Source organism: Haemorhous mexicanus, chromosome 5 (assembly GCF_027477595.1).
Source record: "Haemorhous mexicanus isolate bHaeMex1 chromosome 5, bHaeMex1.pri, whole genome shotgun sequence".
In the NCBI taxonomy this organism is placed as follows: domain Eukaryota; kingdom Metazoa; phylum Chordata; class Aves; order Passeriformes; family Fringillidae; genus Haemorhous; species Haemorhous mexicanus.
Window position 1 is genome coordinate 23787378 of NC_082345.1, and position 23375 is coordinate 23810752.

At 40.1% G+C, this 23375-nt stretch overlaps 1 protein-coding gene across 6 annotated transcripts in view; it reads right to left on the minus strand.

The window, feature by feature from the left end:
- The window catches only part of LARGE1 (LARGE xylosyl- and glucuronyltransferase 1), a 280599-nt gene that overhangs the window by 42317 nt on the left and 214907 nt on the right, over positions 1-23375 (minus strand). For all 6 annotated transcript variants that reach the window (XR_009486501.1, XM_059846294.1, XM_059846290.1 and 3 more), the window contains 3 exons: positions 10712-10824; positions 9137-9262; positions 27-182 (listed from right to left, as the gene is read on the minus strand). Coding sequence is in view for 5 of the 6 variants with exons in the window: in XM_059846294.1 (XP_059702277.1) it covers positions 27-182; positions 9137-9262; positions 10712-10824 (395 nt within the window). In the remaining variant the exon portion in view is untranslated. The remainder of the gene's footprint in view (positions 1-26; positions 183-9136; positions 9263-10711; positions 10825-23375) is intronic.

Consider the following 23375-nt stretch of genomic DNA (forward strand, 5'->3'; position numbering starts at 1 on the left):
CACCGAGCCTTAGACATCCCACTTACATTCTCACTGTTAACATCTGCTTCACTGGGGCAGCCAAAGAGTTCCCGTCTCAGCAAATTCCCATCATATTCCAGGAATGTCAGGTAGAGGTTGCGGAAAAACTCCACATGCTTGTTTTTCACTCGCAGCTTCTTCGGTGAGTTCCAGTGAATCACCTCAGAGGGAAAAAAGACAAAAGACATCCTGCTGTTAGAATACAGATTTGCTTTATCTGCTCTTTTTGTGTGTGTTCAGTGTGCTGCCCTCTTAAAAACAGAAGAAACCCCCCTCCAAACTACCCAGGCTTCCTTCTGTCTTTTTATAGGGAAGGCTTTGGCGTGTCTTCCACAAGTAGTTACTTGGAGGTGATGTGCTTGGAAACTTTTCCATGGTATCACCTGCACATTCTTAACATACTCTGTGTTGAGAATAGCACCATGTAAGTGCTTCCACAACTGTAATCATGGAGCTGATAGTTTATGGACTCTGCTGAAGAAGATGGAATGACAAGGGACACAGTGATGTAGGTATTAAACATTAATCTCAGATTTCCACATGACTGTTTCTGCTAATGAAATTGATTCCCTATTTCAGGCCAGGCAGCTTCTTTCCTGGTTAGGTATTGAGAAGAAGCAGCTTGAAATTAATTCCCACACCCATTTAAATAGTTCAAAAAGGACTGAATTTAATCTGACTTCCTTTTTGCCATTGCTTAATTTAAACAAGACTGATCTCTGTTGGATTAACACAACACAGCAATGCAGTACAACTTCTCACCCTCTGAGTTATAATTTCTAGCAGATATTTATCCTCTGCTAATGGGGCCTAGACTTAAACTCTAATGCTGGCTTAAAGGGCCTGATCCTCATTTGCATTGAGGCAACTTTGCACTGCTGCCAGTGTGAATGGGAATGGGACCCCAAGGAAAAACCAAGAGGGAGTCGATAGTGGCTTGCAGGAATGATTTCACTTTATAGAGGCTATATTTTAGACATAAGAAAGAAATCACCAAATGCTTTGTATTCAGTTTTATTCCTGTGACTTCTAAAGAGGTTAAAAACAAGAGTCTCCCTTGGGAATGTTTCCAAGCTTGAAGTTCTGGATGTTCTCTAAATCCATTAAGTTAATTGTGTGAAGACACTGTGTCACTCATGCACAGCACAGAGCTGCAGCACCATGGTCAGCTTTGCTCTGAACATCACAGCTCAGGGAGGGAACAGACCGAGCTGAAGCCCAGCACACACAGCAGGAGCAGCCTGGAGAAGATGAACGCAGCTCCCTTGGTGTCAGCAACACAGCTCCACAGGAACAGGGAGTTCTCTGAAACCATGGTATTTGTTGCCCAGTGAGTGGACTGGATGAGGAAAGAGCAGGATGCAGCCTGAATTCTGCCTGGACAACAGCAAACAATAAGTCACTCCACTGAGTATTTATATTGCCATAAAAGCTATGGCACTCTAGTCTACCTACCCAAAACCAACGAAATATGCCCTGATAAGAAAAGCTTTATCTTTTACTGGGATTTCACTGCTAAGCCTACTAGGATGTCAGAAAACCATACAAGCACTTGAAGAAAAGCATCTGTAGTGAAAGAAGATAATTTCAGATATCAGCAAATTGCTTTTCCTAGTTTTAGGAGCACCTTAAATAAAGATTATGATGCATCCACACACTGAATAAATTTGGGAAATTTGGACCAACTTACTTGGTGTAGGTATTTGTCCCAGGTGATGCTACATTCTTTGCTGGTTTTGCATCTGTCCAGATGTTCAGAAGTGTAGCATAACTGTGCAGTAACATGTTGCTGCATCATGTGGTGAAAATACAGACCACCACATAAATGAAAAGAGCTTTGGGTAAGTAAGGGCATAAACTTAAGATAACAGATTTTTTTCCACTGAAAAACGGATCATCAAAATCTCCTTTCTTTGAAAAGAACTTGACATATTTCCTCCACTGTATTTAACTGCAGCAAAAGGCAATAATGCTTGAAAAAAATCTCAGCAAATGAATCCTACTCCAGGGAAATGGGCACATGTAACAGAAGCACAGGGCTGAAGGAACCTAAAGAGCTATTTAACAGTTTTACAGGGTACCAGCATGCATTTTTACAAGCAGGCATAGAATGGAAACTGTCTGCTAGTAACTTGCACTTATTTAAGAGTGGATCAAAGAAAGCTAAGAAATTGGCAAATGGGACAAAAATACTTGTTAAGAAAAACCTTTTGTGTGCTTTCCATAATGATTCTACTCTTCATATGTTTCCTTTTGGATACTCACAAGCATCCTCATCTTCACAAGCATCCTAATGCTGCTGAGCACTCTGAGCACCCAGAGACCTGGGGACCGTGAACACAGACATGGCTAATGATGATAACCTCAGAAGCACTCACAGGACAGGCTCCTAGGTACTGCAGGAAATTCCCATCAACACACACAGTGTCACATCACAGCCAGGCCTTTGCTGATGTGTCTACCCAGTTGTGTGGGAGATGATTTCAAACCCAGACAACTGCAGTGGTCAGTGCAGAGGCTCTTCGCTGCCGTGCTTCAGGATCTGTTGTGTGTGTAAGCTGGAAAGTGTCAAGGGTTTAGCTGGTGGCTCAGATCTGATCTGATTTGAAATGTGTCAGGGTGCTGCATGTACACTGATGTCAGGAGCCTGGAGTGAACTGCACACAGCTGAATGGAGCTGATGACTATCAAAACAAGCTGATTTTTTAATCAAAAAGGACAGCACACACCCATGTGTGCTAAAATGATGTGCTAAAGAACATCGAGGAACTAACTATGCCACCATCCGGATTACCTGAGGTAGAAAAACCACAAAACAGGTCTAGCAAAAAAGCACGCTGGTTTTCAAATGTAACACAATTAGATAAATAGTATGTGATATACCAAAGCATAAAAAAGAACAGCAAGTTACAAAAAGCAACAAGAATTTTCATCCTGATATACAACACTACATCCAAAGACCATATTCTTTTTTATGTCAGCCACAAACTCACATTCAGTTCTGGCTGTCTGATATGGTCTATTGCACCATTGGGTACAGCAGAATTCGTGCAGGCCAAGACACTCCTGTCGAGACTGTCATAGGCATCAGTGAGGTACACAATAAAGATTGCACAGGTAAAGCTATGGCCACTGCATTAGAGACTTTATTGTGCACAACAGTAAATTGATTGGAGAAATAAAGAAGATCAGTTGGCAAGAGACTACAGGGAAATCAGAAGGAAAAAAAAAAACCACTTTGTTTGAAGACTGTTATCTCCACATTAAAAAGAGAAAGTGAATCTAGAAACTGAAAATCTCATTACCCCAACATCCCTGTTCCAAGGCTGAATAGCACCATAATACCGTGTTTATTTCTTCTTCTAGTTTCTAAGTTATTTCAAAGCTCTGCTGGCTTACAGAGGAAGTTCCAGCTAGAAATATAAAATTCCACTGCCATTATCTGGGTAGACACCTCAGGAACAGTGCTAGCCTTCAGGGTGACCTACAGAGCCTTTCCACTCTTGATCACAGCCTCCTGAGGACTATGAGAAAATACACTTCCTTAATCTTCATTTAGCAATTTAAGTACTGAAAGATCAGAACTTAAAATTCCACATCTATTTAACACTTGGTTAGTTGTCATTAAGCAGTTTGGCACTCTCCACATTTCTGTTAATACCAATCTAGTTAATCAGCAACCATTACCACTCCCTGATTATACACAGCCAGCCTCCTGGAACACTTCCATACGTTTGTGGTCTAAAAGAGGCTAACTGTACCCATAGTTCCCATTTATTCCCCAGGTTCTGACCCAAGGCACTCAGTGAATGACACAGTGGGAGCCTTGTGGACTGGCAGTGGGATCTGAGATGGGAGGGAAGAGAGGATGTTATACACTGGGGGAGTCTAGGAAGGCTCTAAAACAGTTATCTGGATGGAAATACACTGAAAACAAAAATCTTAGCAAACTTCCTTACATTACCATCTGCATTTAATCACTGGGAAGATTAAATATTTCAAACACAATGTTCAAACCACAAAACAATAAGCATGAATACATTATTTCTATAGGTACCTTTAACCATTTTTCCCCTGAAGCATTTTCTCTCTCAAAAAGTATTTAGCCAAATGTTTCCCTAACCACAATCTCTTCCATTTTTTCACCCAAAGATACATCTTGATAATTTCTCGCTCTGCTTCAGCCCTCCCAGAATCAGAGAGCAAAGGATATCCTGTATAATTATATACCTGCTTTCCAGGCTGAAGGGCAAGAAATAAGAATAAATTAAGCTTAAATTTAAGCTTAAAGAAGTTTAATTTTGCAAGGCACTGAACAGATATCCTTAATTAAGCCCATGAGCACTTCACAATTTAGGTAAACAAGTGGTATTTTGTAAACAGGAAGCTTTTCTGCTAAAAAACTAGACTACTTGCTTAGGCAACCAGACCCTTCTCACTGAATTAATAGGAGTTAAACATTTGGCAAATCTGCACAGTAAAGCCACCTATATATGTCATTTTAATGCCATCTCAGTAGGCTTTTTTAGAAGCTTAAATATGCCCCAAACCACACTGCAAATATGGACCACATGTATAACTTATGCCATGATTAGAAATGTCTAGAAACTTTACTTTTAAACTGTGTTTTATCAGAAATGAATGGTTTAACAAAAGAACCAATTTCCTCAGAAAGGTTCGTACACCTCATAAGAATGCCATCCCAGAGATTTTAATGTGATATTTCTAAACCACCTAAGTAGAAGAGGCTCGGGTTGGAGCAGTCAGCAACCCTAATTTGGGTGTGTGACTCAAATCCCAGACCTGCCTAGTTTGGTGCCCATGGTCCCAGGGATTACTCCCCCGCTTACTGCCACTGCTGTATGGCACTAAGCTGACAGACTGCCCCTGCCCTAGGCTTTTCAAAGGTCTTTATTGTACTCTGAAGGATTCTTCAACTTCTCTTCCTTCAGCTCCTGTGCCAGTGTTTAATGAGAGGCCTCCTGCCTGCAAGAACACCCCTATAAACCTATGGTGCTTCCTGTTTGGCAGGACAGAAACACCAGACTGCCTTCAATGCTCACTCAAAGGAGGGGTGTTGTTTAACCCTCCTGAGCCCTCACTTCTCTCATTGCAGCTCTTCCTTTGTTGGCATTAAAAGGTGCAAGGCTGCAGAATGCCAGAAGTGCTGCAGATTAGAGCAGAAGTGCTGTGACAGTATGGGGCAGCTCAGGGACTGGAACACAAAGAGGTGAAATGGGTCATGTCTGAGGCAGAGCTGAAATGATGTATTACAGTTATGGAAAAGAAGCTGTTTAAACTTCTGTAAGCAATATCACAAAGTCATCCCAGTGTGGAGGACATTCCCAGGGAGGACACAGTGAATCATAGAACACAAGTTCCCAATGAGGAATTTATGAGATTCATTATTTATCTATCTGCTGATTTAGTATCAGCTGTATTCAAAACCAGTTTGAAAAGCCATCAATACGTTGTAAAGCATTTTTCCATGTAAGAGTGTGTATAAATTCTAATAATTTGATACATTCCCATTGAAGATCCAGCATCTGATTTCTGTGATTGTGAATTACCAGATTGTCTGCATGTAAATAGCATCTGTATCCTTGACAACCAGACATTATGACTGACTCACTCAATGAGGTCATGATTCATTATCAGAGGTATCAAAACTCATTACCTTCTTTCACAGTGCTTTTTCTGCCATTAGGTTTGTGCCAAATCATAGTAACTGAGATTTCCTTACAGACAGGAACAAAGTCCTGACCAGGAAGCAAGCAAAAGCAGGGACTAATCCAGCAAAAGCAATACATAAATGAAAATCAGATTCAGACCAATCCCCCAGGAAAGGAAAAAAAAAAATCAGTAAAATGGATAGAGATGCAACTTAACATGGTCTAAAAAGAGAAAAAGGTGATCAGAATCCTCTTCAGCCAATATGAAATATTCAACTGCTCCCTAAGTCTTGCACAAATATGAACAAAGCAGCAAAGAATGTCTGCACACACACGCACACAGAGATCCCTCAACAGCCCTGGGGGTCCAAGTTTACTTGACACAATGCTGTGTATAAGAGATGACAAATCCTCAACTCCCATGGACTTTGAGGCCAGATGGAATCAAATCAGCACCTTTTCGGTCTGACAGGAGGAATGCACCCTGTTTTGGCTGAGGAATCCTTGACTGGATCAGCTTTACCTTTGAATTTAAATCTCCCCATTCACTTCCCTCTTTCCTACGCTATTCTTTGTTATTCCCCAGTGCAAACTTCAAAACCTGTCTTTCTTTCCCTCTTACCCTCAAGGTTTGTTTTACCTTGTTTCTCATTCCAGTCTTACCATGCAATAAAGAATGTGCCAAATCTGTTGTGTTGTACCATTTCTATTAAATGCCATGGAACTGACTAAGTCAGGTGATTTTAAGAGTGAAATTTTTAACTTGGGGTAATGACATTTGTTAATTTTTGTGAGATTCATATACCTAACCAGCTGGTTTCTTTACAGAACTAGAATTTTGATAATTTTCATAATGTAAATTCACAACTTTAATTGGTCTATGAATTTTTTTTTAATTGTATGAAGAATTTTAAACAGTGCTGCCTGAGGGCCAATTCTTTAATTGCTAAATATGGGAAAAGCTTTATGGAAACCATGGGGTTTTATGTGCACTAGATAAGGCTCTGACCTCTCTTTCAAGGCAAAGAATTTTTTCAGCCCTAATTTAATATGTAGGGGATAATTTTAGCAGTGTGAATAAGTCTAGTTTAGCTGAAGAAATTGCTTCTGTGTCTGCACCCCTTGTTGAGTTAAAATGCCTCAGACCAAAAAATCATTGGAGAGTATTACACATCTTAGACTTCACTGCCTATGCTGCAATGGAACTGACAGTGTGACACTATATACAGCAACAATGACCAAGCCTGAATTACAGCTGTAAAGATAAATTCATTAATTGACAAGCAAGAAAGGATTTAATTTGTTTTTAAAATACTTCTGTCAAATGCTTACTTGTAGGTGTTATATATGAGTTAGATGTCCCACACCTGAAACAGATTAGTTAACACAGTCACTGGACTCAGATCACACATCTGTGCTGAGGTGAGCTCCACAAGCCTCCAAATCCACTCATAAAGATGACACGTTGGCTGCCTAAATCCAGATGTACACAAGGTGTACATTTCAATCCCTGAAAGCACCTTACAGTTATCCTGCCTGCCCATCAGCTGCCTTGCCAAAAGGACATCTTCTCCTGTAGGTCTGTGTTTTACCTGCCACTCCTGTATGGATACTGCAGAGTCCCTATGGTGACTCAAACCGTGTTTAGGTAACAGAACCAAACCCTTGATCCTTGTTAGCAGCTTCAGTATCTTTCCCTCATGTAAATGGCTGCATCCTTACCTTGTGCTGAGTCCAATCTAAGTGTCTCAATAATATAAATTAATCTCAGCCTCTAATTCACAGCAAAATACTGTGATATGTCACAGGTGGGAGGTGTATTTTTCTGAAGTACATCTTTTAGGAAACATTTCCCTGTTACACATCTTTTTTTTTTGTTTCAGGCCCTGCAATCACTGTCATACATGATTCTCAACATGAATGCAGGGCTAAAATCTCTATCAGTACTTTGTTTCAAGGCATAAAACCATGATGCTTTTAAAGTGCCTGTGTTCATCCTGCCCTACAAAGAGGTATTATAAACCAGTATTTATAGTACTGTCAGTACACTAGTTAGTGACTAGTGTACTGACAGTACAGTGATTTTACTTTAAAAGCTGTCCTCTATGGATCACACCTGAATAGAAAGTTATGAATAACTTATATATGAAATTCAATCAGTGATGGCCAGTTTTGACAGGTCAGTTAACCCATGTAGAACTTTTGTCGCTTGGAAGCACAGCTTTTGCAAGTCTGTTGCAAGTGATTGATTTTCTATATTCATCCTGCATCTGGTGCTCATATTGAACATTCCTGCTGTTACTCTACAAATTGCTACAAGGGAAAATTTGGTTAGATTTAGGATATATGCTGTATAAAGAGGGTGGAAACTCTGGAACATGGGGCCAGAGAGCATGTGAAACCTCAGTGTTTGGAGACTCGACACTCATCTGTACAGGGTGCTGAGCAACTGTTGGTCCTGCATTAAGTGGGGTTTAGATAGTCTCCAGAGAGCCCTTGCAACCTCTTCAGGAGTTTTGTGCCTTTGTTGGTTTTTTTTAACCTCATTTGCATTCTCAAAACGGAAGTCCAAATATACAAACCTTAACTGAATTCTAAAATCAGTCACTGAAAACCACCTAATATTTACTATGTTCTGATGCCATTAGTCCGCTCTGATGGAATCTACTGCTGCACAGTCTTACTCTACACCTGGACAAAGCTCAAACAAGCTCCAATTCTGAACTCTCTGCCTGCTACATTTGAGTCTCAGAGTTCAATCTTTCAAAACGGCCAGGGCACAACTGATGTTCATTTACCCATGTCTATTAAAATTCATCCTGCTTTTATACTCTACTTGTTAATAGTGAAAAATGTGCTAATAAACTGACACTATAGCTTCATTTCATTAAATTAATAGGTTTTTACTCAGTCTTCTTTTTTTCAGGACAAAGCATGGAAAAATGAGTGGCAACATGAATGGGTAAAGTGTGTGCAAAGGCTAAATATGAGCAAGGTCTTTACATTTTTCCTAATGCATTTCTAGCTAGGGTCTGCCCAATCCTCTCTGAATTTCACTCTATTAAATGATGTTCAGTAAAGAATTTCAAGCTTGTCCAGTACAAAAAGGAAAGGCTTTGTATTCTTTGTCTAGGAAGATCTAAGACCTGGGAAAGCAGTAAGAATTCAGTAGTAAGCTGCACTGGCACAGGTGGCAGGTACAGAATGTAAGAAGGCAAAGCAGTTCTTTAACACCTTGCCAAACCCCAAAGCAGCATCTATATTTGAATTTTCTAGTAGTAGTCAAAATGCACAAAACCACGCTTCCTTTCCCCATTTGGGTGTCTTTATAAAAGGTATGGGTTAGTTTCCCCCCTACTTAAGGCAGTTCATCTTTCTCTAACAGCAGCCCCTCATTCTCTGTCCCAAATGATACCACCCATCCAACCTCCTGTGCAACATACCTTCAGGTCAGATACATCCCTGTAGCACTGCTCAGAACGGGTGTGATCAGAAAGCTGCACATTCCAGAAACACGGGAGCTGGTAGACAAGGAAGGGATTTTGTTTGATGACTGCATTGAAGATATCCTAGCAGAAAAAAAACCAGAAACATTTGGGTATGTTGTTTCTACTGTGTGAGGTGGTCTCAACTCCTCCCCCAGCTGATTCTCCTTCTCCCCCTCACAGGCAGAAATTCCAATGGTGATGAAAGGTGAAGTCTGTAAACCTTTCTCCATAATTCTGTTGTCTTGGAGGGTGCTGTTAATCTAAGGGGTGATATATAGATCCGGACAAGAGGAACAAGCTCTCCTGACACACAGAGCTAAGGGACTCCAGCAAAGTTTACCAACATTCATCTTGTACTGCTGGTTGTTCTAGTCACCAGGGAGGATAACAGGCAGTAAAAGACACACTGCCTGCTGGCACTGATTACTGCACCACTTTTTAAAAAAAGGCAGGAAAGTGAATCTGGCAGCTACATTGCTTCAAGGTGAACTACTAGACATGACTTTAGCCAGCACTTTATTGTTGCAACAAGTACTACAGGTACTTTATGGAGAAGGCATGTAGGACATATTACAGAGCAGCCTACACCAAGAGGGACAGGAAGCGTTTTGCCCCTAAGCAGCAATTCTGCTGGAGAAGTAAGTTAGAAGGACAGTCTGAGGCTAAGGTGTTAGGGGAAGCCACAAACAGCCCTCCTCTGCTCTGCAAAATTCTGCCCCATGCAGGTATTAGACAGCAACTCAGGACCTGACTGAAACCACAGTGAAGTTGCAAGAATCTTTTTAATGAACCTCAGGATCACCCAGCAAAGATGCTGTACAGAGTGCACATCTCCATGTGCACAGTAAGGAGTGTGCTTCCTTTGTGGTGACTGGTCAGCAGCCAGAGGTAGCTCAGAAGGAGAACAAATATATAAATATGATGCTGTTGAGCAAAAATTATTGGTTCAGGTCTGGTATTACATTCTGTTTCTGGGTCTAAATTGAGAGCTGGCAAGAAGCACAAATTGAAAAACTATATTTCTATGTTTAGGCACACTGTTTCTTCTCTCGGCCTCAGCTTCCTATCTGTGGCAGGGAGACAGCAGCACTGTTGTGGCAAGGAGTACATTAAAAGACATCTGGGACTCATCTGCCAGAAACAGTAGAGAAATGTCAGGAGACTCTTAAAACTAAAATCTGATTAGACAATAACCAATGGGAAAAGACACAGTTTATTTGGACTTCTGGTGTCTGGGGAGTTCTGTGTTAAAAAAGGGAGGACAGAAAATGAAAGCTTGAAAATCCCTTTTGTCCCTCTTATGAATCATATGAGCAGAGGAAGTAAAAATGTCAGTGTAGTAAGAGGAACCAAACCTTGTGACTAAATCTCTATTCTCTTCCACATTTTGCCCAGAATGATTCAACAGATGGGAATACAGGCAGAACAGCTTTCCCTTGCCTTTTCCCACATCTCATCCCCTCTCTCTTTCTTTCCTTCCTCAACCCATGGCTCAGTGGTTGTCCCACAGGGCTTCAATGTCCTACTCACCTGGTCAGCCAGTGAAGTGGACAGCATGCTCATTAGCTCCCGCTCCGCCGTCAGTCTCCACATCTGCTCCCACTTCATCTTCCGCAATTTATCAAGGAGCAGCAAGATCACCCCTGAAGGGAAACACGGGGCAGGGATGAAGGGACCCCATGATGTCACGTGCCAGCCAAGGCCCACCCTGCCCATGTGCTGATTCAGCAGCTAAAACATGACATAAAGTTATCTGACACACCTGATTGCAACCCTTGAAACTTCTCTAAGGAATAAATTATCAATGCTGGTTACAACCTAGACCTTGACAGGGCCCGCCATTAAGGCACCAAATGTGCACAAAACAGGATCCTCAAATTGGAAATTTTCAGTTGAAAGAAAGGTACCTCAGCATGCATTGTATTCCTCAGTTGCTTTTTGGCTGGCCAAAATTCCTAGTGTACAAGAAGGGAAAAGAGCGGAAGCAATGAAGCTGGATTGAAACACCTTTAAAGCAAAACCTCTCCTACAGCGTCTTAGAAAAATCTGCTTGAAAAATGAATTGGGAAAGGCTCAGATAAGAGAGCTGCCATGGGGAATGAATGCAGACTGAAGGACCACAAAGAAGGAGTACCGATAAACAGCAGTCTTGCAGGCTGACAGAAACCACCTAGTAAAATCAATGATGGGTCCTGTGTTGTTTCATATCTTCATTAGTGGAGGGAGGAAGCAAACAGAACAGTAATGACATCTGCAAATGACATTTAACAAGAGGTCTTACAAAAAAACATCACGGCAACTGTAGAGAACCATAGCAGCTACACAGAAGAATACGAAATGAGAAAAAGCAGCCATAGGGAAAAGCTGCCTCAGGGAGTCCAAGTTGATAAAACTAAAAGTAATGAGAAAAAGAAAGGAAATGTAGTCTGAATGTTAAAGAAAAACTCTCCTAAAACCGCTGTGGTGAATAAAACTAAAAATGGCAGATAAACTACTTTATTTCATGAGTCTTTCCAATCAGACTACACCAGGATTACAAAATGTACCTGGAAAAGTGCTGCTCTGAATGGGAGAGGACATAGTGGTTCCAGTTCCTTCCTATATTTAGTTTCTATGACATGGCAAGTTTCTTTCTAGTAAAACCTGGCACTGCTATGAATAAAAAGAAAAGGTCTCCTGAAAGTGCATTTTGTGGCCTATTTTAGTTGTGTTTTCCATTTAGTCCATCTAGTTCCCAAGGATGCTGGAACCTGTGCTGGAGGGATCCCCTTTCATCTTCAGTCAACCTTTCTGCTTCCAGCTGTTGGATTGGAAAGGGATGCATTGTCACAACATGCTACAGTTTATTTATGTCAGTGTGTTTGTCTTCTCTCCAGCATAAGGAAAGCCTATTTTGGAGCATGTAATGTGCATGCATGAGCTTCTAAGAGAGCCATTATACATTGTCTGAAATCCTACATCAGTGTGAAAAAGGTTCCTTGTGCTGCAGCAATAAACTGGGTGGGAGATCTCCTCTCTGGCAAAGGATTTTTTCCAGCTGGCAAGAACTGTCAGCTTTGCAGTGAAATGCAACTGAGAAGGTTCTTTATTAAGAAAAATAAAGAATAAGGGTAAGATTCAGCTAACTGTAATACAGTAGTTTTTATAACTTATTGACAATAGGCCAATTTTTCTTAATTTCTCTAAGCCTCCAGTCTGAGGAAGAAAAGGGGAAATATTTTAATATGTGCAGTATTCTCTTATTTTTTTGACTTCCACTCTTATGCTAGCAGTAGAATATGGTATTGCAGCTAACAAGATTATGCTGTCCTGAGGGGCTATCATGGTAGCAGCCGAGAGTAGAAGAGGCAGATGGAGTGAAAAAACTGGAATTTATGTGAGAAAGGATGTACTAAATTATAATGCAATCATGGCTAGTGAAAATATTCGCAAAGTTTTACTGTTTCACCATCAAAACTAATTTCAATGTGATTTCTATTTTAATTCACCCGCAGGCTTGAGTTTAACACCTTTGTACAGTTTCTATTTAGGCTTCTAATTTACTGCTGCCAGAGAATACTTATAGCAAGTTTAAATATTTACACATTAGTATTAGTGAGAATAAGATATTTCTACTAAGAGGAGAATTTAATACTATTCACTTAGTGTTATTGAGTCCAAAAGCAAAGCAAAAGCATGTGTCTTGGGAACTTTTAAAATAGTTCACACAGAGGAAAAATTACTTTTTTTCCAAACAGTGAACTATATTGTTGTGTTGCCAAAAGCAAACTTAACAAATTAACTAACTTCAATCTACACAATTAATTTGAAGGCAAAGTGCCTGAAATAAGGAAAGGAAAATATTTGCCTCAGGATCCCCCTCCCTCAGAGTCAAATTGAGAGAAATCTCAGACTAAATTCAAGATGACATACAGCTGAACATAAGGGGAAAAGAGACTCACTCTCATCTGCTCTGGTGGGGGAAGAGGAGACTGGACGAAAAACAAAAAATGAAAGGAATATTTTATTAGCATCTGGCCCCAGGCAGCAGGACTTCTGATCTTTTGAGAAGTGCAGCATCTTCCTGCCCTAACCGACCTGAGAAAAACAGAAGGAAAGCTTGGCAGCCAACAAAGAAAAACAGAGAAGTGGCAACCTAAACATCTCATGAGTATTAAACAAATGATGATCAGCCACAGAACACCCTATTTTCTTTGTCCTGAGGAAATAGTTCAGGCATATCCAGAGACGTAAATATCTCAAAGATCTAGGAGATAAAGAATGCTTTATTACCAAATTTGTGGAAAACATCTTAGTCTTGTTATAACTTGAATGGCATTTCTCTCCTGCTGCTTGATGAGATTTTGCTTGAACTACCAAAATTTGACAGATTCTGAACTGCTCAAACAGGCAAACAAACAAACAAACAAACAAAGCAGTTTTTCAAAAATGTCATTTAAGGACACATGAAAAACCCAGCTCCAAAAGCAAAACAAAAAAACTCTCCCTGAGCACAAAAAAAAATTTGGTGAATGAATTGAATAAAACAGGGCAATAAACCTGAATTAACATATTTGGATTAAAATGTTTCAGTTGTAAAACACTGCAAATTTTTTTGGTACATTTTAAAACTTAATTTACTTGAAAATAATTTTAATCTCAAAATTGATACAAACAAAAAATCTTATTGAAAATTATTTAAAGATCTGAAAAGGAAAATAAATTTTCTAGTTTGGGTCTAACTGAACTTTGGGAGTCACCTTTTCCATCCTCTTCCCCTTTTTTGATTCAATCTAAAACAATTTTTTTGTTCTTCCAATGTTTTCACCAAGCAATGGTTTCCAGAGATGCTTTAAGGCATGTCAGCAAATTTGTTCTTCTTTTTTGTTTGCTTTTGTTAATCTGCTCCAGAACAATATATTTTATTTCATTTTTCTGAACAGTAAATTGAAAGTCTGCAGAAAGATCAGCCATTTCCCTTGGAATACTACCAAGCATCCCCACCTCTTGCTTCTGGAACAAAGACAACAGCTCCTCCTGAAATTCAGAGAGGAACACATAGTAGAGCTGGAAGTAATAAACAACATTTTAAGACAAAACAGAATCACTTAGAGATGTTATAGTGAAACTGGACAAGCTTTCAAACTCAATCAATTCATTACAATGGGCCTTTTAAGGTGCGTGAAAAAACAGTGCTGTAGGGGAAGAAAATGTAGCTCCTAAGAAATAATTTTCTGTAGGATCTTGCCTGTTCCTTTTGGGTGGAACAGGATGCTTTTGTGAGCCTTTGAGACAATGCCATCTTATATGAGTAGCGCCTCAGAATCTATCCTTGTCAGGTTTTTAAAAATTCTTCTTGAAATTAGGCCTGCAACACTGAACCAGTTAGACAAATAACAAGTAGATGTCATCATAATATCCAAAACAGACAGGTAAGACACGCTTCAAAATATATCATAAAGCAATAGTGAATTTTAAAAAAATGACTCGGATTTTGCTATAGGTAAGCAGCACACCGAAGACCACACACCAAACCACTGAGTCTGAGAGAAATAATGACCTTACTGAGACTGTAAGAAACAATGTCAAACAGGCCTGAAATTATGCAGATTTTGTAATAAATATCTGACCCAGACATTTAGGGCAGTAATCTACCACGTTTTACGAAACAGATTTAGCACCAAAATTTTGAATTCAGTTTTAAGTGCTGTGGAAGAGACTTGTAGCTCTGCTGTCCTAGGAGAGGCTCCATTATAACACTGACTGCTGAGTCCTCTAGCAAATACCTGCAACTTCTTTTATTTCTCATTTATTGTACTTGAAGCCAATGGACACTGTCCCAGTGTGTACTGTTAGGGATGTGACTATGCCTTTGCTGGTCAGGGCTCCAGTCACCAGTTTTGTTGAGGACTGCATTCCACTGAGAATCCACTGAGCCACAGCTCCACACCACTGACTGTGGCCTCTGTTTTCCACCCACAGTATCAAGGCAACAGAAAAACGTAAGCATATGGCTGTTAGGGATTAAAACATTAAATTAAAGCTAGATTTCCAAAACAAGCCACTGCACACATTTTAACATTTACGTCTTTGTGTGGATGAAATTCACAGCATTTATCTCACTTGGTTCATACACTATCTGTTGCTCGTAATTTGACCAGCCATATCATTAATGTAATAAACCCGTATTTTTCTATAGCTTTTAACATGATGTGACTGAAGGACTGTCATTCTAGCACATTTCTGGAGCATCCTGATACATTATTTAACTATGAATTTCATGCACCAGTCTTCTTTTCTCAAAAAAGCTTTTCGCAATCTAAAATACCCAAACTAATAAAAACTCGCATGGATGTACAATGTGTTCATTGAGAATAAATGACGATTCCATATTGGAACTTTTCTCTCAGAAAACAGCAGAGGGCTGAGAAGCTGTTTTGAAACAAAGTGTGGGTCCCTCCAGGCATGGTGACAGAACGCAATAGCTCTCGTTTGCTCTGCACATGTATTCAAAGTGAAGCTGTCATAGAGGGCATTTTGAAATGTTGTGCAGTCACTCTGTTGGGAGGCTGGCTCCTCCTGAAGCATTATATACATTTTGTTTACACTTCCTGATGACCATTTAATGAAATAGAAGACTTTTACTTTCTTTATTCTCTTCTTCCCAAGTATGCTACTTTTCCTTAGGCAGAATTAAGATGAATGTTTTACTCAAGCACAATTCTAAATTCTTATTATAGAGCTGCTCACTGTAGCTCAGAATGTCCCAGTTTTCTGTTTCTTTACTGCTTAGATGCTATTCTTCCTGAGCAATTTGGAAGAAGATAAACAAGTTTTCTATCTTCTATTTAATGACTTCCACTTCTGGGGGAATTTCTCCACCTTTCTTAAAGCCCCAAAGCTGCTACAGAGGAATTTCCTTGATTCCAGAGTCTAGAAGGTCTGCAGGAGAGGAATCATGAGCCATAAGACTTTTTGCAGGTCTATGGAGGAAAACCTCTGCCACTTAGAGACCTGCTCAGTAATACTCTCTCCTCTTATCTCCCAGAGTCTTGTGAAGAGAACTAACAATTCCACAGGCCTTTCAGAGGTCAGCAAAGAAAAATCATCTCTAGACCTGAAGAAATTGGCCTTCTCTCACACAGATCCCAAGCATATGAAGTCCCAAGCAGTGAAAATTCATACACTTAACAGCCCAAATTGCTGAAAAGATTTGCTTAACATGGAAAACAACATGGCTGGAAAATAGCAAAAATATTAGAAAAGTAAAAAATGGAAACTAGGGTTTATTCCCAGCTGCTGTACTTGCTTGGGCATCAAGGAAGACATTGAGGATAGTAACCTTTCTCAAAACCCTGTATCCTGAACCCTGTGCAAAAACCATCTTTGAAGAAGCTCCTTACAGGGCTTTTAAAAAGATCCTGCTTCCTCACAGTCTTTGCACTCAGTGACCCTTGTAAGTATATAGCACAGAGAAATTACATTTTAGAGGCAAAAAGGAAATATTCCAGGGAGCTCTCATTTGGTAAACTATGGAAATGGCTTCTAAGAAGGGAAAAAGCCCTTTAAGAGGCACATTGTTAAAATCTCATAAAAGTCTAAAGACTGGGAAAGTTTTTGCTGAGCACTTTTAAACCTCAGAGAAGGCATTCTAACCTCAGACCTGCAAAGGGAGAGAGGAGGGAGGTTTCAGCCTTTATACACTGTAGCACCATGGCAGAGGCCACATGAAGCGGAGATCTGTCTTAAGGACATCTCACATCACTGCCATGCACAATGATCAGCTGACACATCTCTGCACATGTCTGAAAGACATCATGAAAGTGCCAAAAGTGGCGACTAGCTAAAAGATGGCCAGGTAAACATCTTATTATAAAGCATTTTGAAATGTGAGATTTAAAAAGAAAAGTGATACTGGGGGGGAGGGGTGTGAATGTCAAAAATTTCTACAAAGTTTTAAAGAGTTTTTCTTCTATTCAATACTAAAATGCAGTAAATTCTTACACACAAGATCAGCTGTGGTTTCATTTGCCTGTGTGCTTAGGTGGCTTCAACAGAAAAACAAAGTCCTGATTAAATACTTATTTATGTGATAAAGTCAAAAAGGATAATTTTTCACTCTTGCATAACAGAGGTCATAGGATTTTTCAAAATCAGTTTGGAGCCTACTAGAGCATAACTTCTAGAAAAAAATTCAGTCTTGATTTAAAAATTTACAATAATGGACAGTCTACCACAAACTTTGATAAGTTATTCCAATGTATAATTACCCTGATGAAGGGTGCTTCCTTATTTTAATTTGAACATCTCTTTGAACTTTCAGTCATTTGATCTTGCTGAACCTTTGCTAAATTGGCAAGCCCTCTATTAAGAAATGTTATTTTCTCCTCCAAATATGAATAACCTAGGATCAAATTATCCTTTGACTTGCTCCCAGATAAGCTCCTGGAGCCATTTTTCCAAACTTCATGGGAAATTTTCCAGTATTATTGCTGAATTTTGCAAATTTTTGAGTGGTCATCTTTGACCTGTGGAGCTTAGCCCTGGACAAGTAGCTAAATCTACATTTTAAAATACATACAGTTCAAGAAGTGGTTCCCAGCACCCAGAGCACCAAAGCCCTGGCTGTGTGTGTACAACTGGGAGTGTGTCTGCTCTGCTCAGGATCTGGCTCTTTCCTGAGCACACCCTGCTGGCCACATTCATCCTGCACAGCACTTGTCTGAGGTCTGGTTTATGCTCCTTCAGTTGTCAGACAGAATGATTATTCTGTTTGCATTTCTCAGTGTGGATGACATTCTGAGAGAACTGTCACAGCTTTCTAGACTGGAATGTTTTTAGCAAGGAACAGAAGATCTGTGTTGTGTGCACTGGAGAATGTCATCAGGGCATGCAGAATATTAATATTGTGATGCCACACTTAAGGATTAGAAAGAGGTGCCAAATGGAGTGTAGTCCTATCCATGCTACCTTCCAGAAATACTTCCTGAAGTGAAAGAGGAACAAATTACACTACTTTTTTTCTTTTTTTTTTTTTAATGAAAGACAGTTTGGTTCCTGAGAAAGACAGGGTACCAACTAATTTCTGTGTCCTGTGGATAAACAGGGAGCCAAGAGTGAAGAATGAACTGGGCAGCTAAGTTACCTGGCATTGTAGACATCAGGTATGACAGGAGTAAAAAGCATCCATCCCATACAAAACAAATGCATCTCCTGTACTCATACTTGAAATGACTCTGGTTGTACATCCAATGATCACACAAAGTATTCTGTCAGTCATAACAAACCTGGAGTTCATCTAATTGTCCATCCTGGACTAATTGTCATGCATCTCTTAATTCTTCCTGAACATAGAACTCTTCAAGTCAGTGCCTCAAAACCAGAATTGTGAGTGAGCGTCACAACCCTACAAAAACCAGAGGAACTGGACTTTGGGTGAGCTGTGCTGGAGGGTTACTGTGCAGGAGGTCCAGGCATCTCCGTGTGCAGGCATGTTTGGAAAAAGGGATCACACAAAGCTGGTTTTTATGGATGAAAACTGAGGAGGTTTGTTGAAATTTGCTGACTATTTACCCCGTTAAAAGCAAGAACATCTTCCAAAAGTAATTTATCTTAGACTCTCCACCAAAGAACCACCCACCTTTAAAAGACAAAATAATCTGTTTCTTAATCCTTGGCTCTTGTAAATCAGCTTAACTCTTTAATGCAAGAGTCAGGCATTTATATCAGATCTGGACCTTATCAATGATACTTATCTATGTTTTATTCTTCCACAGAAAGCAGCAAAAAGTGAATGGTAACAGAGACCACTGCTTTAAATTATGTTTGGCTTTTTGGTTTTGATCCTTCAAAGGCATCATATACAATAGGGGTCAAATATCAACAATTTTACAAGGTTTCCACTTGGGACTATGTGAAGAGGAAAAATGCACCCAGCACAGGTGCTAATTATTTTGTCTGGCTTGTAATCTTAACAGTGTCTGCCTTATACTTTCCATCATGGTGGAGAAGAGCTTTCAAAAGCAGTTTCTAATATTAAGTGTAGTCCACAAGGCTAATTGTTACAATGGGCACAGTGAGAAAGAACCTGTCATAGGTTTTCTGGGTCTGGTGTTCACTCAACACCTCACCAACAAAGGAGGAGATGCAGTTCAGGGCTGAACGACCTGAAAGGTATTTCTTTCTATTTGGATGACAAAGAGGTTTGGAGTTTCATACTCAGGAAAAAGCAGAAAACTTCCTCCTGCCTTCCCCACGCCCCTACCCCCCCGCCCCCCAATGGGCAGTTTATTGACTGATTGAGATTCAGGAGGAATAGAACGTTCTAAGAAATGGATTAGGGGAATGAAAGCAGCAGCACACAATGAACAAGCCTGGAAATTAACTACAGCATTTAAAAAAGAAGCCCAGGAAACATAATCCTTCCTGCACAACCACTTATTTTCTAGTAACAGAGAGAAGGATTAGATTCACAACAGAAATACAGGGATTTGCTTAAGGAGCTGTTTATCATCCTCATATAACCAAACTGGAGTACAGTTTGGGTAAGGAGATTGCAAAGTTGGACTGCCAAGCTTGCAGGGTTGTGTTCAGCAATAAAACACCCAGATAGATGGTGGTCAGTTACAGGGGGTGTTCCACAGGAGTCAGTACTGAGCCTGATACTGTTAAGCATTCACATAAATGATCTGGGAATGGAATAGAATGTGTCCTAGGCAATGTAACACATGACACCACATTGTGGGCTGGGCAGCTACACAGGGTCCTTGCCTGGACAAGTGGGTAAGAGAAAGCTCCTAAAATTCAACAGAAAGCCCTGAATGGGACTAATCCTGAATCAAGAGCACATGCTGGAGGACAGGTGGATAGAAGGGAGATTTCCATGAGAAGTTCTAGGGGATTGGGTGGACAGCAAGTTGAACAAGAGCCAGCAGTGCGACCTTGGGGCAATATTCCACATGTTAAGCTATACTAGCCCTCAGGTCATGGGAGGTGACTACCACTCTTGGCTCAGCACTTTTAAGACCACATCTGAAGCACTGTTTTGGATTCCTCAGTCAAATAAATACCCTGACATGCTGAAGTAAATCCATCAGAGAGCAACCCAAATGGTCATAGGCCTGGCATTCACAAGGAGAAGCTGGGAGAACTGGCCTTCTTCAGCCTTGGGAAGAGAAGACTGAGGGGTCTCCTGTTGCTTTCTAAAACTACTTAATGGAGGAATACTTTTCTAACAGATGCACAGAGAGAGAATGAGAGATAACAGTCACATACTGCAGCAAAGGGAAATCTAATTACATAATATGAATTTTTACTTTTATTTTTCACTGAATAGAAAAATAGTGGCTGAACACAGGAACAGTCTGCTCTGAGAGGTATCCATGAAGAAACTTGAAACTCAGCTGGAAAAGACCCTGAGCAACCTGAGCTGACTTTCAATGGGAAGAGGGCCAAAAAACCTCGGGAGATCTTTTCTGACCTAAATTGCCTATAATTCAACAATTCTACTTGAGGAAAACTTCTCTTTTCAATGTCTGTGACTTTCTTGAGTACAACTGTGTAGATATGATCTGCATATAGAGTGTACTGCAGCACTCCTATCCTTCCCTGAGCTCGCTTTGACAAAGATTGGTGCAGAAGGGATGGCAGAGGAGCTACAGCATGAACAATTAAAGCCAGGACATAGCTGAGCATAAAGACAAGACAATGAGGAAAAGCAAGAAATGAGCTGCTTCTTCTGAGATTTGTGCCCACTCAGTTTTGCACATTCTTCTTTTTAAAGTCTCTTGGTATTTTTTTAAAGGGGAAAGGTTTGTCCTGAACTTAGTTTGCCCTAACACAAAATGCTAGGTTGCCCTAGCACCTGAGAGTGATCTGACTATGACCAAATCCAACTGATTTAATTGGCACTCTATTAGTGGGAATGACTTTGACATGGGGTAGAAAGACATCTTAGTCACTCTGCTACTTTCTGTGACAGGCACCAAGCTCCCTATTAAGAGTCTAAATATGGAGTCCAGCTGTGATGCCTCTTTTCTTTGTTTCGGGACTGTGGCTAATACTGCTGTCTCTGTCTCTACAAAAAGGAACTGTCTTTCCACAATCACTTTCATGAGCACAATGAGAAACTGGAAAGTGAACTTGCACTTCAGAAGAAAACATACTGGTTTTACTATCACTATGCATTTGTCCGGGCTTCTCCCATCAGATAATAGAAGGTTTTGTTCTCAGTGTAGACACCTCAATGCCTTTACTAAGCTTTTATGTGCAAGTCTTTCATCCAAATTTAACCTGCTAATGATTGTTCCTCTACAATAAAAAGGGCACTTCAGACTGCTGGACAACATAATTACTGATCAAGGTATGTATGTTCACATAAAGAACTGCCTTGATCAAGCTAAAAATAAAACACTTCAAAATGATTTTTTAAATCATTACATTGGAATGCTACATCTAAATGGCTGATTTATGTACATTACATGCAGAACTTTACAGTATGATCAGGTCAGATCAATAAAACTTCCAAAACTAGGACAATTTAATCAACTAAAAAGAAATAAATTTTATTTACTCCAATACAACAAGAATCTTGTATAGACTGTCTAAAGACCATCTTTTTTAATCACAGGTTTCCCACAAGATAAATGTTTTCGGTGTTTCAAAGCAAGTCTGGTGGTGTTTCTTAAAAACAGTTTTTGCAGGGGCTGAGAGATTCAATTGCGAAGGATGAGGTATCTGAGAGAATGCCATGAACAGTAGACTAACTCAGCCACACTAATGCCTTTACTACATGGATTGGCCTCTCAAGCTGGAGACATCATTTTCAAAATCAAATACATATTGACCCTCATTTCAGAAATGTCAAACATGCTGTAAACAAGTTCTCAGTACATCACATGCTTTAGAAAGTGCATGAGAAAGACCTGAAATGAAGCTATTCTTTGAGGATAGTCAGCTTTAAAATAGCTTATTTTTAAGTGCAAGCTACAGATTACAGACAACAAAGATAGGGATGTGGTCATCAAAAAGCAGAATTATCGCTTCAGCTTCCCACCTTTGACACAAACAGACTGATATTTCCTGTTGAGACTAAAAGCAACCATAGGCTGGCATTCCTAAACTGCTACCTCGACAATGTGCACAGTATTTGTACTTCAAAGGCACCTCTACATGTATAAAGCTCATGTGTATCACTATACTTTGCACTGAGAACAGTATTTACTGAGTAAACTCACAGTGTCTTAAAGGAAGAAGAATCTAATCCAAAAAACTGGCACAGTGTGAACCTAAGTAGATGAAGAAAGTGCTGCTTTTTGACTTGTAATGAGTGTTGGACATTGGTTTTTAATCATTAAAATGCATTTTTAGTTTGTTTGCAAAGGCTCCTGTACTTTGACCCAACCCTAATGACAGCACTTCTATTACCAAACATGACTTCTGTTCCAACTAATGGCAGACAGGAATATTGCAATGGCTTTAGAGGGGCCATGGCTAAGCTTGGTCAGGCCACCACGGTGGGTTTAAAAGGTTCTATAAACCATGACTTTTCTGACTTCTTCATTCATTGACACAATTTGACAACATCCTCCTCTCCCAAGCAGCCAACACACGAGTACAATTACCACAATGTCATGAGCAGACGCCTGTGGAGCTCGGCTGAAAGCTGTTACCAGGTTTCTGGAGCAGAACCACAGGCAGTGCCATGACTTCCAACAGCCCACTCTGCACTGCTTCACCAGTCATTTGTTTTCTGCACTGAAGATGCACAGTATCATCATGAAGGAGCACAAGATGTGATCCAGGCTTATTTAGTATAAACAGTCTGTTCTGTGCTTGTCTTTCATCATTCAAATTTGTTAAATGTTATGCAAAAATGATGTAACACATGCTTTCAACTTCCAATTCCACTTCCAAGGGTCCTTTTTTTAAGGGAAACAATAAGGGAAAGAGATTAATTCTAGCACTCTTCCAGTCATTACAAACACAGGAGTAATCAGGCACAGTACACACGTAGCCTAGTAATCGTTAGGTGCTAGCCATTCCCTTCTGTTCCCAATCCACAAATCTGGTAATGTCACATTTCCCAGTGTGGGAGTATGAATTCTCAGCTCAAGCTGTTGAGACACCTCCTTATAGATTCTGGTGGCTCCACTGAGGCAGTGCATTTCACATGAGCTTCAAATCTTCAGTATGGGCTTCTGTAGTCTAGGAGTCT